Source organism: Cricetulus griseus, chromosome 2, assembly GCF_003668045.3.
Source record: "Cricetulus griseus strain 17A/GY chromosome 2, alternate assembly CriGri-PICRH-1.0, whole genome shotgun sequence".
Lineage (NCBI taxonomy): Eukaryota > Metazoa > Chordata > Mammalia > Rodentia > Cricetidae > Cricetulus > Cricetulus griseus.
Window position 1 is genome coordinate 229,776,509 of NC_048595.1, and position 16,859 is coordinate 229,793,367.

The following is a 16,859-nucleotide window of genomic DNA, read 5'->3' on the forward strand; positions in this document are numbered from 1 at the left end:
AAGTTCAAAGAGAAATCAGGCACTAGGGAAATATCTGGAGAGCTACAAAGATGACACCAACTAACAATCTAAGCAACAGAGGAGAGGCTACCTTAAATACCCTCTCCTGATAATGAGATTGATGACTAATTCATATTCCATCATATAGCCTTCATCCAGCAGCTGGTGGAAGTAGAAGCAGACACCCACAGCTAAACCTTGAACTGAACTGAAATCCATTTGCAGAGAAGGAGGACAGATGAGCATAGGGATCCATACCAGGCTGATGAAACCCACAGAAACAGCTGACCAGAACAAGGGAGAGCTTTTTGTTTCCAGACTGATAGCAGGAATACCAGCATGGGACTGATCCAGACCCCCTGAATGTGGGTGTCAGTGATTCCTTGTAGTGGATCAGTACTTATCCCTAGCACAGGAATGGACTCTGAGAGGGGGAGTGTAGTTAGAGGTATGTGGTTAGTGGGTACATATGATCAATATATATAGCAATAAAGAATAAGAGTTTCAAAGAAAAAGATGTTATGGGAAATGTACTTTTGTTCTTTTCCCTAGTTAAAGTGTTTATACACATAATTTTGTATTTTTAAAACTTGTCAGTAATATTATTAGAAATAATGTACTGTTTTTACATGGATTCATGAGACATGGTTTTTTGTTGTTTCATTTATTTACTTTTTTCATATTTCAATTTTTAAATTTTAATTAGAAAGAAGATTGTTTTACATGTTGTCCCGCGCGATAGTCTTGCTAGCAAGAACCACACAGAACATTCGGATCCTTCTGCAGTAAAGCTTTAATGCGTCTTGAGAGGAGCGCATAAGCTTACCAGAGCGGAGACCCCGAGCCAAGAATCCCATCCCCTAATAAAGGCTCACAGACTCTGAGCGATGCGTGTACAGCTGGGATAGGTGGATGACTCATCACCCTATATGACGCCATGGAATAGGCGGGGCTAGGCAGTGGAAAAACACTGAGCACATGGATACCAACATTGTTTACTTGATCCGGCAGCAGATGTCAGCACCATCTTGTAATGGCGAATGTGAGTGCGGCTCCTCACATCTCCCCCTATATAATTATATAGAAACACAGAGGCTATAGGCCAGCCAAATGTAGAGTGGAGATAGAGGTCAACTCCCCAAAACTGGATGCAGACCTTGTCTTGAGCAGGACTCCAGACTCTGTGTCCAGAGCAGGCCCAGACCCGTCCTTATGTCTTTTTCTGGGGGAAGGGCATTATGACATATAACCTTCATGTAAGATGACATATCTCCCAGAAGAGCCACAAGAAAAGCCGCAGGCCCTTTCTGTGCAGTGCTTAGCCTTACAACTCTTTTGACCTGTCGAACCTTCCTCACTCTATTCTGTGCAATGAGGTCAAGCCTCCGGAGGTGCAGGAGCTGAGCAGTCGGCGACCTATTGCCTCAACATGCTTAGCCAAATGCCGGGGTAGATTCCATTCTCTAGGGCAGCGAGTGTCTGTGCAACCACTACCTTACCTTTTTTGTTTGGGTTTTGAGTCTACACACAGTCCCAAGCATAAACATCACATCACTGCAGAGAATTGTGCCAAAAAGTCCCATCCCCACCCAATCCTTAAAATAGGAGACAGCTGAAGCGATCCATGATGACAATCCCTCTGTCAAGGACAGGTCAAGGTGCAAGGAGTTAATCTGGACAATAGCGGCTCTCAACTCCCGGGGAGAGGGTGGAGTTCTGACTTTTGAAGGTCCAAAGGGGCTCTTCGGGTGAGTCTTTCTGGGATTCACAGGGGATTCTCTTCATCCTGTGGAAAAACACATATAGCTCCCCTGGATCTTATGAGAATAGGATCTGGGCCTCTCCAAAGACCAGTTAAGATATCTTTCCATTTTACCATTTCCTTTGGCCTTTCAGGTTCTGAGGTGTGGCGCTTGGCCACAGTATGGCCCTGAGCGTCAATGTTTAGAAAATTAAGGGTAAAGAGTGCCATGGATATTGCAACTCTTGGCACCGAGGGTAAGGATGCTCCCATTCCCTCCTTTTGTTTGATTAAATAAGACTTAAGTGTGCGATGGGCACGTTCCACAATGCCTTGTCCTTGAGGGTTATAAGGTAGGCCAGTCAGATGGGTAACCTCCATCTGTCTGTAGAAGTGCCGGAACTTTTGAGAGGTATAAGCCGGCCCATTATCTGTTTTTAGGATATGAGGCTTTCCCCAGGCATTCCAGGCCTCCAAGCAGTGTTGAATCACATGCGCGGCCTTTTCCCCTGTCAAAGGTGTGGCACAAATTATGCCTGAGCAGGTGTCCACTGAGAAATGAACATATTGGAGTTTTCCAAAGGAGGCAACATGTGTAACATCCATTTGCCACATTTGCAGCAGCCTAATGCCACGCGGATTTATTCCTACATGAGGTGCAGGTAAAAATTCACAGCAGTTTTTACATTGAGTAACAATTTGTCTAGCCTCCTGCCTTGTCAAAGCAAACCGACGGCGCAGGGTTTCAGCCATCACATGAAAGCGCTGATGAAATTCTTGTGCAGCTTGTATCTGGGTAGACAAGGCGGCAGCCATCAACTTTGTGGCCCGGTCTGCCAAATCATTCCCAGAGGACATAGGTCCTGGGAGCCCCGAATATGCTCGAACATGGGTGACAAAAACAGAGAACCTCCTGTTTGATAGGGTAATTTGTATTTTTTGAAAGATACCTGCAACTCTGCTTGAGGGTCGTATTATACCAGCAGTTTCAAGGAGGTTGACCGCATTAACCACATAGGAGGAATCTGACACAATGTTAAGTGGCCCCGGAAAGGCCTCAAGGACTTCCAGCACCAGTTGGCACTCAACGATCTGGGGTGAGGTTTCATTGAATTGTTTAGAAACTACCTTATTCCCTATAACATAAGCCCCTACACCGGTTTTGGAACCATCAGTGTAAACCACCGTCCCATTCGAGATTGGATGCTTTGCTGTCATCTGTGGAAACACTATAGCCTGATTTTGTGTAAATTGTAGGATTGGATGTTTTGGGAAATGATTATCAATTTTCCCTGAAAAGGAGGTAACCAACACCGCCCAGTCATTAGATGTAGCTGTCAGAGTCTGAATTTGTGCAGCAGTGTAAGGTACAACCAAGAGATGAGGGTCCCTGCCAAAATGAGCGACAGCTGCTTTTATTCCCCAAAGTGCGAGCGGGGGAAGCATTTGGGTGAACCCAAAGCAACGGCCCATGCTGCCATAAGACGGCGGTCGGTAACTTAGCCGTTTTAAAGACACATAGGCTGAATGGCAATGTCTCATCTATGTGATGCAATTGTGCATCCTGTAAGGCCTTTTTCACCTTTTGTAGGGCTTGACAAGCAGCCGGAGTAAAGCTTCTGGGGGAAGAAATATGAGGTTCACCTTCCAGGATGTCGAAAAGGGGTTTTAAATCTACAGAGGGGATCTTTAAAAAGGGTCTCAGCCAATTTATATCCCCCAAGAGTTTCTGGAAGTCATTTAAGGTTCTCAGATGGTCCTTGCGTATTTCTATTTTTTGTGGGATTATTTTTGTTGGGGTAATTACCGAGCCCAGGAAGAGACCGGTATTTGAGACCTGGACCTTCTCTGATGCTATCTCCAGTCCCCATTGTTTTAACTCAGCTACCAGCATGGGGAAGGCTTGTTGCAGGACTTCTATCTTCCTATGGCAGATAAGAATATCATCCATATAGTGAATCATAATCATGGATGTAAATTGCTTCCTAACAGATTCCAATGCCTTTTGGACATACAATTGGCATATAGTTGGGCTATTGGCCATGCCTTGTTGTAACATTTTCCATTGGAATCTCTTATCTGGCTCCATGTGATTGAGTGAGGGAACAGTAAAGGCAAACCTTTTCCAGTCCCGAGGATAGAGGGGGATGGAGAAAAAACAGTCCTTAATATCTATAATAATAAGCTTCCAATTTTGGGGTAGCACAGAGAGCAAAGGGAGGCCTCTCTGGACAGGGCCCAGAGGGCGCATTTGGTTATTAATAGCCCGCAGGTCATGGAGCAACCTCCATTTTCCAGATTTCTTTTTGATAATAAAAATTGGGGTGTTCCAGGGAGAAGTGGAAGTTTCTAAATGCCCCAACTGTTCTTGCTCCTGTATAAGTCTTGTGACTGCTTCCAGCTTTTCAGAGGATAATGGCCATTGAGAGACCCATACCGGGTCCTCTGTATTCCATGGTATGGGTCGTGAAGCCTCAACGGCCCCTAAATAAAACCCAGTCCTTTTCTACTTTGATTCCCTTTTTGTTCAATGGGCTCTATTCTACCTTGCTCCCTCCTGCCCAGGCCCCTTCCTGGTATATAGCCCATTTTTGTCATTATAGCTGATGCCTGAGGGGAATATTCATTGGTCAGGGTCATGCCCATGGCTTGTAACACATCTCGCCCCCACAAATTTACCGGGAGGGGCAAAACATAAGGGGTAAAGCGTCCCTGCCTGCCCTCAGTGCTCCGCCAGACCAGGGCCGAAGCACTAACGGCTGGAGAGGATTGATATCCAAGGCCTTGAAGAGAATGAGATGAAACCACAGTAGGCCAGGATTTTGGCCACCAATATAATGAAATGATGCTTTTGTCCGCCCCTGTATCTGTAATCCCCTCAAATTCTTTTCCATTAACCAATAAGTTTATAGTTGGTCTCTCATGTAGGGGTATGGCCAGATATGCTGAATCATTACCAGTAGACCCCATGGCTCTTTTTTGGGAGGTGCAGGTCTCTCTATCCTCAAGGGAGGGCAGTAGCACTAATTGTGCGATCCTATCTCCCTGCTTTATGGAGAACACGCCCCGAGGGCTGGAGCAGAGGACCTGGAATTCTTCCTTATGATATGGATCTACGATTCCAGGATACACAATAAGTCCTTGTAAGGTCAAGGAACCACGGCCCAAAATGAGCCCAATGGTAGCAGGGGGTAAAGGCCCCGGAGACTGGATTGGGACCAGCTGAACATTCATTTGGGGCATTAATAAGAAGTCGGAGGTGGCACACAGGTCCACTCCGGAGTGTCCTCGGGAGTCCCTTCCTTCTCCGAGTTGCTTTTCTGGAACTGGTTCCCATATTTCTGAGGGCCCTGGGACCATGGGCCCCGAGGCTTGTTTTTTGGTTGGGACGCTTTAGTTTCCTCCATAGGGGGTAAAAGCCTACCTTTTATGTCCCGCACAGATTTGCATTCGCTGGCCCTATGATAACCTTTTCCACAGCGCTTGCACAGCTCCATTTCCCTAGTCTTTTTAGGGGCTCTACAGTCCTTTTTAAGGTGCCCTGTTTTTCCACAATTAAACCAGGCTTTTCAGTCAGACATATTTCGGCGCCTTTGGGTTTGTAATATGGCTGCGGCCAAGCCTGCATTAGTAAGAGGCCCTCCGAGTTCTCTGCAGATCTTTAACCAGTCCTGTAAACCTTTACTTTTCCGGGGGGCTATGGCTGCTCGGCATTCTTGAGTTGCTTGTTCAAAGACTAATTGTTCAATCAGAGGCATGGCTTGTTCTGCATCACCGAATATCTGGCTAGCGGCCTCTGTCATTCTGGCCACAAAGTCTGAGAATGGCTCCTGGGGCCCCTGGACTATCTTTGTAAGATGTCCACCTGATTCATCCGTTTTTGTCAATGCCTTCCATGCTTTAATGGTGGCAGCTGATATCTGGGCATATATGCCCCAAATGTAATTAGTTTGATTGAGGGCATGTGGCCCCTGTCCTGTCAGCATTTCAAAGGTCCATTGTCTCTGATTTTCATTTTCTGCTGTGACATTGGCCTTTGCCTGTGCCTGGGCTGCATCATACCAAAGAGCCTTCCACTCCATATATTGTCCCATATTGGGGAGCACTGCCTTTACTGTTGTCTCCCAATCAGTGGGTGTCATAGCATAGTTGGCTAGCTTTTCTACTTGTATTGTTGTAAAATTGGCATTGACCCCATACTTCCGGACTGATTCAGCCAATTCTTTAATCTGATTATAGTCTACGGGAGTATGTACTCTCGCCCCCTAATTTTCAAAGACTGGAAAAGCCATCTGCAATTTCCTTCACTCCTCTAATGGTAAAAAGGAGTCAGTATCAAATAATGGGGGTGCTGATGGAAGTACACCCGCTGGATTAACAGGCGATGGCCTCATATTTGCTTTCACTTTTGGCAGCCGATATCTATCAGGGTGGTATCTGTCTTGCTCTAGCTCTGTTTCCTCGCTAGAGTCTAAAATCTCAGAGTCTGAGTTGCTCAGCTCCAAGGCCTCTAGTTTCACCGTAGGGTAGAGGCTAGGTTTTGAGTCTTTATTTCTCTTAAATTTACCGGGGTGTGACCGGTTATTCCCTATTTTCTCTCCCCCTTTTTTTGTATCCTGGGGAGGGCCTTTTTCCTTAGACATGTCCTTCCTTTTTTGAGCTCCTAATCTCTCATCTCGTTCGGTTTCTGATATATTATCCTGTACCTCTTTAAGCGTTTTTTGACTCTCTGCTACCATGGGACGGCAAGCCTCAATCTCTAGACAGTTTTTAATTAGGTCTCTCTGTTTTGAAGAGCCCATTATGCTGGAGGCTACCTGGGGTAAGCTTGGTCTCGAACTGGAACACCAGCCATGGTGGGCACAATATAAGACCAATGTAATAAAGACTAGAATTAAGGCTTTTACTGATCCATCCCATAGTGGTGACAAATTAAAAGCAAAGTCAAAAAAGAAGGTGTCAGAATAAAGCATACCTCTCCTAACTTACCACCCTGCAGTTCTGAATCCGCCCCGTCCGAGGGGTCTCCGCGGTGCCGGCGATGTTAACAAGTTCCTGGGTTTCGGCACCAGATGTCCCGCGAGATAGTCTTGCCGGCAAGAACCACACAGGACATTCGGATCCTTCTGCAGTAAAGCTTTAATGCGTCTTGAGAGGAGAGCATAAGCTTACCAGAGCGGAGACCCCGAGCCAAGAATCCCATCCCCTAATAAAGGCTCACAGACTCTGAGCGATGCGTGTACAGCTGGGATAGGTGGATGACTCGTCACCCTATATGACGCCATGGAATAGGCGGGGCTAGGCAGTGGAACACTGAGCACATGGATACCAACGTTGTTTACTTGATCCGGCAGTGGATGTCAGCGCCATCTTGTAATGGCGAATGTGAGTGCGGCTCCTCACAACATGTCAATCCCAGTTCTGTCTCCCTCCCCTCCTCCCCTGCTGCCCTCAACCAAAACCCTACCTATCCCATACCCTTTCTGCTCCCCAGGGAGGGTGAGGTCTTCCATAAGGGGTCTTCAGGGTCTGTCATATCCTTTGGATAGGGCCTAGGCTCACACCCTTGTGTCTAGGCTCAGGGAGTATCCCCCTATGTGGAATGGGCTCCCAAAGTCCATTCCTATGCTAGGGATAAGTACTGATCTACTACAAGAGGTTACATAGATTTCAGAGGTCTCCTCACTGTCACCCACATTCAAGGTGTCTAATGATCAGTCCCATGCTGGTTTCCCAGCTATCAATCAGGGACCATGAGCTCTGCTTTGTTCAGGTCTGCTGTTTCTGTGGGTTTCATCAGCCTGGTCTTGACACCTTTACTCATCACTCCTTCTTCTCTGCACCTGGACTTGAGTTCCGTTCAATGTTTAGCTGTGGGTGTCTGCTTCTAATTTCATCAGCAGCTGGATGAAGGCTCTAGGATGGCATGTAAGTCAGTCATCAATCTTATTATCAGGGAAGGGCATTTGAGATAGCCTCTCCTCTGTTGCTGAGCCAAGACACATGGGGGTGGTCCTAGGCCCTATCCCAAACGATATGTAGACTCTGGTGACACTCTATGGAAGGCCTTACCCTCAAGGGGCAGCAGAAAGGATATGTGATAGGTAGGGTTTTAGTTGGGGGTTGTAGGGGAGGAGGGGAGGGAGAGGGAACTGGGATTGACATGTAAAACAATCTTGTTTCTAATTTAAATAAAAAAATTGACAGGTACACTAGAAGTGGGGTTACAAATTGTTATCTTTCAAGTAAAATGATAATAAAGAGAAGAAACACTGGAGGTCAAAAGGAACACATGTGGAAGTTTTGGAAAATGCAGAAATGAGGTATTGGCAGAAGGTTTGAATAAAATAAAGAGTGCATGAAAAGGCAAAAAAGAGGCCCACAGTCTTCCAATAGTGGGAAATCCAGTAAGACTAGACAGTGGAACACAGGTTACAGGAAAAGAGTAGGGGGTACCCACAGGATTAAAGGCTTACCCAGGACTATGAAGATTAGGGAGAGGAACAGGTATATTAGCTAAATGTAAGGAAACATGAAATTTGAAAATGTAGTAGTTTATACACTACTTTAAAAGATAATGTTTATATTATTGTAAATGTAATTTGAACAAAGTACACTGCATGGTTAGAAATTACTGTTTTCAGAAGACACGGACATCTTAGTTGCAGGCACAGGATATTTTTCTTAAATCAGGAAGAACACAGAAGCACCTAAAACAACAGAGATGTTGCCATTGTAGATCTCCAGACATTTCCCTATTGCCTGATTTTTCATTAAACCTATCATCTCTCCCCCTATTATGGTATCTCTTATCTTGCTCTCTGATGGGGAATGTACTACTGTGTATGTTTATCTTATTGATTATTGAATAAAATACTGTTTGGCCAATGAGACAGCAAGTTAGATGGAACTAGGAGTCAAAGAGGATTCTGGGAAATGTAGTAGAGAAGTGCTGATCCAGGCAGGAAGTGACATAGCAAGGAGACTCATATTTAAGTGGAAGAAAAACAGGAAGGAAGGAAAAAAAAAAAATCCCCTCGGCTCCTGCTCCAGCGGCATGATGTGATCCACCAGCTAGGAGGGATGCCAATAAGGCATCCGATAAGATAAGTCTTATAAAATATATAGATGTATGATAATTGAGACTGAGCTAACAGATGAGAATCCTAGTCATTGGCCAAGCAGCATTGTAACTAATACAAGTCTCTCTGTGTATTCATTTGGGCCTAACTCGGGCAGGCGGCTGTTGTAAAGCTCACACGTGGCAATGGGGCTCAGGCGGCATTTGGCAAAAATATTTATCATAACAGCTCTCCTCTGTCCTTCCTCGAGTGAACCTTCCTGCTCCCTCATGTCCTCCTCACCTCTCCTCTTTTCCCCTTCTTACTCAACTTGGGCAAAGAAAACTTTTAACTATGGTGGCTGGCTTACAGTCCAGAGGTTCAGTCCATTATCGTCATGGTGGGACATGGTATCATGCAAGCTCACATGGTGCTGGAGAGGTATCTCCTACATGCTGATATGCAGGCAACAGGAAGTAGAGTGCCTCACTGAACATAGCTTGAGCATATATGAGAACTCAAAGTCTGCCTCCACAGTAACACACTTCCTCCAAAATGACCACACCTGCTCCAACAAGGCAACACCTCTTAGGTGTCACTCCCTTTGGGGGCCATTTTCTTTTAAACCACACAGGTGGGAAGTGGCTAGAACTTTCACTAATTTGGTGTTGTGTGGTTTTCCAGAGCTTCTGTGACCTGGTTTGTGCAACAGCCATATTGTGATAGGAAACCAGCATTTCACAGCTCTCTTCCCATACCCTTTCTCTTACATTCATCTGTCTCTCATTCATGAAGTTCTCTGAGCCTTTAAAGGTGGTGGGTTAACACAGATGGCCCATCCACAGCTGAATATTAGAGTTAAATTTTATTATACCATGTATGAGTTTCTGCTATGACCACTATCCACTGCCAAAACAAGCTTCTCTTGACATAAATATAAAGGTTTAGGATACAGTTTGATGGCATAAACACTTAGAAAAGCAAAAGCAAGTTCTCCCCAAAAGATCCTATCATCTCCACATTTGTGAGTTCATGATAAAGTTATGGTACCAGGTCTAAAATCTGTCTTATGGAGATTTTATCTAATCAGATAAGCAGCAGGTTGCTCCCACAACTCTCATGCCATAATTGTACCAGTAGATACAGGATCGATGTTGTAGCATGCAAAGTCCAATGCCTTGTAAAATGTTTGATGACTTTTCTCCTCCAACAGCCTGCAGAGAGCCTTCTGGCACTGTGTGAGCTATCCAGCAAGGCAAGATTTTCCTGGATAGTTTCAGTTTAGGTTCTCTGTGTCCTGTCTTGAGTGAGCATTGCCTTTATCATTCAGTTACAGTGAAACAACAAGAACTATGGCTCAGGGAGTATTCCTCTATGTGGAATGGGCTCCCAAAGTCCACAACTATGCTAGGGATAAGTACTGAACTACCACAGGAGGTCCTGTAGATATCCCTGGTTTCCTCACTGAAACCCTGGCATCTGGATCAGTCCCATGCTGGTATCCCAACTAACAGTCTGGGGACCAAGAGCTCCCCTATATTCAGGTCAGGTCTTTCTGTGTGTTTCATCAGCCTGGTTTGGACCCCTTTGCTCATCACTTGTCCTTCTCTGCAACTGGACATGGTCTCCTGGAGAAGGGGAAAGGGACAAGATCTCCTGAGCAAATTGGGAACCCAGGAAGAGGGGGTAGGGAGCTAGGAGAATGAGAAGGGAAGAAGAGCAGGGGTGAGGAGGACATGAGAGACAGAAAGGTTGAGTTGGGGGAAGAATAGAAGAAAACAAGAATGGAGATACCATAATAGAGGGAGACATTTTAGGTTTACAGAGAAATTGGGCACTAGGGAGATCTACAAAGATGACACCAGCTAACAATCTAAGCAACAGAGGAGAGGCTACCTTAAATGCCCTCCCCTGATAATGAGACTGATGACTGATATATGCCATCCGATAGCCTTTATACAGCAGTTGGCAGAAGTAGAAGCAGACACCCATAACTAACATGTCAAATTTTAATATTGTTTTCCATACCAATTTGTTTTATAACACCAATTGGTAATCCCTGAATCATACAAATTATAGTACAGTCTGTACAGGTTACACTTAGATATGTGTGTGTTCGTGTGTGTGTGTGTGTGTGTGTGTGTGTGTGTGTGTGTGTGTGTGTGCATAAAACAATAATAAAAAGAGGCCTTGAATCTGAAAGAGGACAAGGAGAGGTACTTGGGAGGGTTTGGTGGGAGGAAAGAGAAGGGGGAAATGACAAATTATACTATATTCTCAAAAATAAAGATAACTAACATTTATTTTGAAAATTGTGTTTTAATTTTGCTTTCAATTTCAAGGAAGACATTTTATCATTTTGAAATACAAAATATTTGTGATCTTAAAACACCCTTACAGTATTATTTCATGATAATCAAGGGGAAAAAAGTGCTCAACTGTGTGAATGTATGTGTGTGAGTGTGTGTGAGAGTGTGTGAGTTTGTGTGTGTGTTGGTGTGTGAGCACGTGTGTTTGTGTGTGTATGAGTGTTGTGTGAATGTGTTTAACTTGGGTGACTGGTATAGGCACTTAAGAAGCTGTCTTGTTATAGTTCATAGTGCCACCCGTTCGTATCTCTAGATATATTTTGTTTGGCAGGCCCTGGGATTCATGGAAGGTGAAGTCCAAGCTTCTAAAACTATGCCTTAGAATCAAATGCCTTAGATCACACCTTGCACGATGCAAGAGAGCCTGACCCTTCATAGAGTGTTCAGCCTTTTCTACAGGCATCAGGTAACAAGGCAGAAACACATCCTTTGGACAACACTGTGAGATGAAAAGAATGGACAGGCTTGTAAATCCATCTAGAATTGACACCAAATTAAGGCAGTATTATGCTCTGACTCCCTAATGACTCCTTTCTGAGAAAGATACTTTGAGTTGGGGTTCAAGCAGTGAATTCAAATGGAGAAGTCACAAGTATGCTAGCATTATAATTATTCTAACTACTAATTCACTTTCAAATATAAATACAATATAGTCATCTGACAGAATCATATTCATAAGTCATGGGGACCCAGCAGGATCACTAGACAAATGTGTGCTTTGATAAGAAGTGCTGTGAAAGTAAAATCACTTCCATGGCACAGCCAGTAAATGCATTACAGACTACACTGAAAAGAGGACTTGTCACAGCAACTCATTATACAGATAGAGGACGGGCTTCTCTCAGCAACAGCCTGCGTTCTAAAGAAAAGTAAAATTGGAATACACTATTCCAGCCTAATACTTTTGAGCCTAAGCCAGTGCACTACCAGAGTCTAGTCTCCTCTTCAGGGGGTAATTCCATGCATTGCTTGTCTTTCTAAACTGTACTTACATATCATTTAATAGGTTTATTATTTTTGCTAATATTATGGAGATTCACGTGTATACCTTTGGTTTTCTTCATCTATTTTCATTTTTATAACAGAAAGTTACATTATTTCTGAGAAATCAACACTAGCATGGCCTGGGTGCACCATTAGCTGTGATATACATCTCTAACCTAAATGTGCAGAGGTGCTCAAAAGTCTGAAACATTTAGAATGGAAATCCACAAGTGAAAATACTGTAAACACTTTTTTGATAAGTCAAGGTGGAATATCAGCATTCTAAAAGCATTTTGTAAAATTAACAACTCACTATATATGCCAAGATAAAGTGAATGTAAAGGGAACTTTATGCCTAAATTTAAGGAAGGCTCTTCTCCAGCATGAAAATTCTAATAGTTGAAAAAATTGGCCTCCAGGTATTTAAAATCTATTCAATTCATCTGTAATCAATTTAAATATGTATTTAAGACATGAAATTAACTTTCAATATTTTATGATTTATGTTGCATATTGTACTTGTGTTTACAACAACATAGCTTCATATGCTTACCCAACAAAGATTATTTGTATATTGTGTGACAAGCTGTGGTCTAAGCACCACAGAGATTCCACTTCCTTTCTTAAGATGTTTACTTTCTGTAATGAAAAAGACAATTTTGATGAATTCAGAAACTGATGACAGGCAAAATAAAAAGTGGAGTGAAATGATTAGATGGCTAAAGGGGAAAGCCTAGTTTCTCTTTCAAGAAAGACTGTCTAATAATTTGTGAAAGTAATATAAATACGTTATGACTGAAAGTCCCCATGACAGCCAGAATTCTCAGTCTATGTAATCACATACAAGTTTCTCACTTTCTTTAGTTCCTAGAAGAATCCTTGCCTTATATGACCACTAATGTCAACTCTAGGTGCTAATGAGAACACCTGCCACTGGGAGGGAACAAAGTCAACCACTCTTATTATCTGACTTTCCTTTGGACTACCAGCTCACAAATGACAAGGAGACTTATTATTAATTATGGAAGTTCAGCTTTAGTCTAGATTTGTCCACTAGTACTTATAACTTCAATTAACCCATTTATTAATCTATGCTCTATCACACACAGCTTCTACTGCTTCCTCCATGTCTGCTAACTTCTATTGCATTACTAGATTTATCTCCTATTTCCTCTATATGCCCAGAAGTCCTTCCAATACCTCCTACTTAGCTATTGGCCATTCAGCTCTTTATTAAGCCAATCATAACAATATATATTCACACAGTGTACAAATATTACACAGCATTTCCCCTTTTTGACTAAGTAGAAGGAAATGCTTTAACACTAATACAGTAAAACTATATACAATAAGAATAACCAAGAAAGAAATACATTTATAATGGACAGTCTATTTGTATTTCACAAATTAAGATTAAATATTTTAATATACACCTTACCTTAGTGAGTCAAAAGTTTTGTATCTAATTTACTTTTATATCCTAATTTGTATTGCCAATCTCAAACTACCTGTCGGACCTTACAACATTATCGTATAAACAACTTAAGCTTTTATGTCTCTCAAACACATTATATACTTTATACATGTTTTGTAATTTTCTTTTTCTAAATTTGATAACAAGAAAACTGTAACTATGTAGTCTTTAACCCCATCAAAAACCCAAGAAGGATATAATATTACTCTATTAAACAGGAAGTGCAATGCAAGCAACTTCCAAAAGTAAGATGCAACAGAGACATCCGGATGCCTGAACAGTTGCCCAAGGTTCTGTGTATATTTCTGACTGCCCACATGTGGACATTTACATGTTTGTATGTGGAATTCTTCCTAGAATGTATATTTGCCATGTTCATCTCTACCTGTCTGTATATTCAGAGGTTGCATTTGCTTTATTCATCACCACATACATAGTCTGGTTCTGTATTCTGTCATTAGTGATACTGCAATGAATGTGGAGGTTCAAGTGTCCTTTAGACAAGTTGTTTTCATTTTCTTTCAATACAAGTCCAAAAGTGGAGAAATTGAAGCACATGAAGATTCTCATTTTAGCCTGTTGAAAAATATGCTTATCAGATTATTTTTTTCATTTTAGTTTTTTTTTCCTTTCTGAGAATATGTTCACAGATGTGAGGGGGTGTGATGGCTTTGATTTTTATATCTCTGATGGTTACAACTCTTGAGCACATGACTACAGACTTGGTCATATATATAATAATAAGTCAATACTTTTTGGTATCAGCTATTTTCAGCTTACTTTTCTTGGTTACTTTAGATAGAAGTTTGCTCATTTTATTAATTTTTAGAAAACCCCACAACTTTTGTTCTCATCTGTTTTCCTATATCAGTTTCACAGATTTTTCCAACTTTTTTTATTTGAATTAGAAACAGGATTGTTTTACATGACAATCCCAGTTCCACAGATTTTAGTGCGGTCATTGGTATTCTGTTATTCTTTGTTGAGACCTAAATGATCATCCTTGTTAGTTCATAGGTTGGAATTGTGGATTGTTTATATTAGATATTCTATATTCCTAATGTATTACTTAATATTACAAATCTTCTTCTCACTATTTAACTTACTGATTTTAATGCTTGATTTTTTATTTGTTCAAAACTTGTCTCTGATTTTTTGATAAGTGCTTTATATATAGTGTAGATTTTACTCTTTGTACATTCTGTGATTTTTTTAAAAAAAAGTTATTTATGCTTTTTTGTGATTTTAGTATGCTTTCATAACATCCAGTATAATTTTATTGCTTTAAATTTATTAAGATACAAAAGTCTATAGTGCCTGTAATCTATTTTGGCTGAGTAGGTGTGACATTAAGTGTTTATTACAGCTTTTAAATGAATTATTAAATGTATGGCAATTTCAATATATTTATTGACAGTTCTCATCAGAATCTTACTTCTTGCCCTACTTATCTATCAATCACTTAAAGTGGGGTGCTGGAGTCTCAAATCCCTAAAATTTTCTTTTTTCTTTTAATTTCTCATTTATTTTTCAAATACTATTCAGTTTAGTTTAATCAGCATTTTCAGTTATTGCAATGCATCTGAATTTTGAAAAAAAAAAGTGTGCCCTTATTCACTGATCCATCTCCCTAGCTTATTACTTTGACATTGCTAAACATAACTCTAAAAAAATGTAAAAACTGTTGTGATAGCAAGGTACAGTAAGTCACTGATTGTAAAAACAGTACAGTATTTGTTTAGTATACATAGAAAATTGCATTTCCTTCAGTAGATCCAAGGCACATACATGCATATTTGTGCTTTTGAATTATTTCTAACGAATGAACCAAGTAAGGTAAGCTTGATAAGAAAACAGGAGCATTGAGATCAATGGACTGAAACCCAATCTATGAGCTCGAAATAAGCTACTGCCATTTCAAGTCCCCATGGGGGACATATTGACAAAATAGCATTGGAGATATTTTGAACATTTCACACAGAATAATTACCATGTTGTCAAGCTCTCACAAAGTGAGTTAGTTTGGCAGCTAGAGCACAACCACAATACAGACTTTAATCAAACTTGACTACTAATTATCTTATCAGATTTCATTTTTATTTGTGAATTAGGCAAGTAAATGAAATCAAATTAAAATGCATAAGGAGCAATGGCTTAAATATTATATTGTCACTTTGTAAGGATGACTTGGATATGGAAAAAAAGCAAACAGAACACCGATGAACAAAATTTTAAATAATAATGAACACAAATCCAGTGTTTTCCCCTATTGAGATTTTATCCATGGGCAATGGTTAGTCCTTCAAGCAGAAATGCAATCTAGGAATGATAATTGAGATTTCAATGGGAACATATTACCAGAGATAGTGAAACAGCAGTAAAACTAATTTAACATTTTATTGTTTATTTTATTTTGGCATTTAAGTCAATTACTTCATGGTAGCAAACTCCATTCTTAGAATGAAAATCAAGCACCTTATGGCTGTATTATAACTGAAAGTACACAATGTTTTCACCAACAGAGCTAGCACTGAGGAGATGGCCATGTATCACACAGTCCAAACATCACCCTGACGGCATGCTGTGCTTCTGTGGTGACCATCTCAATGGACAATATTTATCTTTTCCTAGCTGCTGAAATATGAAGACTGAAAAGTGATATGCTCATTTTGATTTGAAATTGATTTAGTTTTTTAGAATCTCTGCATGGCTCTTATATTAGTTGCTTTTCTGTTGTTGTGATAAAATCAGCATTTGGAAATTATATGAGAGATTATTTTTGCTTATGGTGTGTGAGTTGTGTGTGTGTGTGTGTGTGTGTGTGTGTGTGTGTGTGAGAGAGAGAGAGAGAGAGAGAGAGAGAGAGAGAGAGAGAGAGAGAGAGAACACTAAATAAAAAGGAAGGCATGACAACAGGAAGCCAGAACAGGAAATTTTCTGCTCACACCTTTCCTCTATACACAAGAAACATAGCTTACTGGAAGTGGAATGAGGATATAACCTCTGAGCCCCCTCCCTGAGTGGCATACTTCCTCCAGCAGTATCCTGAAGGTCCTGTCATCCTTCCTTTCCCAAACAGAGGTACAAATGGGAGAGCACATGTTTAAATGCATAAGCTGATGATAAATATCACTCATTCAACAGACAGAACGCTAAATAAATTTACTGCCAAGATTTTAAGTGAGCTCATTAAATTTTGTATTTTAAACTTTCTAAAGTTTTTAAATCCA

At 41.3% G+C, this 16,859-nt stretch overlaps 1 protein-coding gene and 1 pseudogene across 1 annotated transcript; both read right to left on the reverse strand.

The window, feature by feature from the left end:
* Window positions 1–1,833: 1,833 nt before the first annotated feature.
* The window catches only part of LOC113834486, a 40,918-nt pseudogene continuing 25,892 nt past the window's right edge, over window positions 1,834–16,859 (reverse strand).
* On the reverse strand, window positions 3,929–4,984 carry LOC113834484 (endogenous retrovirus group K member 7 Pro protein-like). Its single transcript, XM_027403741.2, has one exon. The coding sequence runs from the start codon at window positions 4,982–4,984 to the stop codon at window positions 4,226–4,228; it is 759 nt and encodes a 252-aa protein (XP_027259542.1). The 3' UTR covers window positions 3,929–4,225.

What these genes read in the sequence shown, in the direction of transcription:
- LOC113834484 (XM_027403741.2), bottom strand. Translation starts at nt 4,984, where the DNA reads ATGCCCCAAATGAATGTTCAGCTGGTCCCAATCCAGTCTCCGGGGCCT.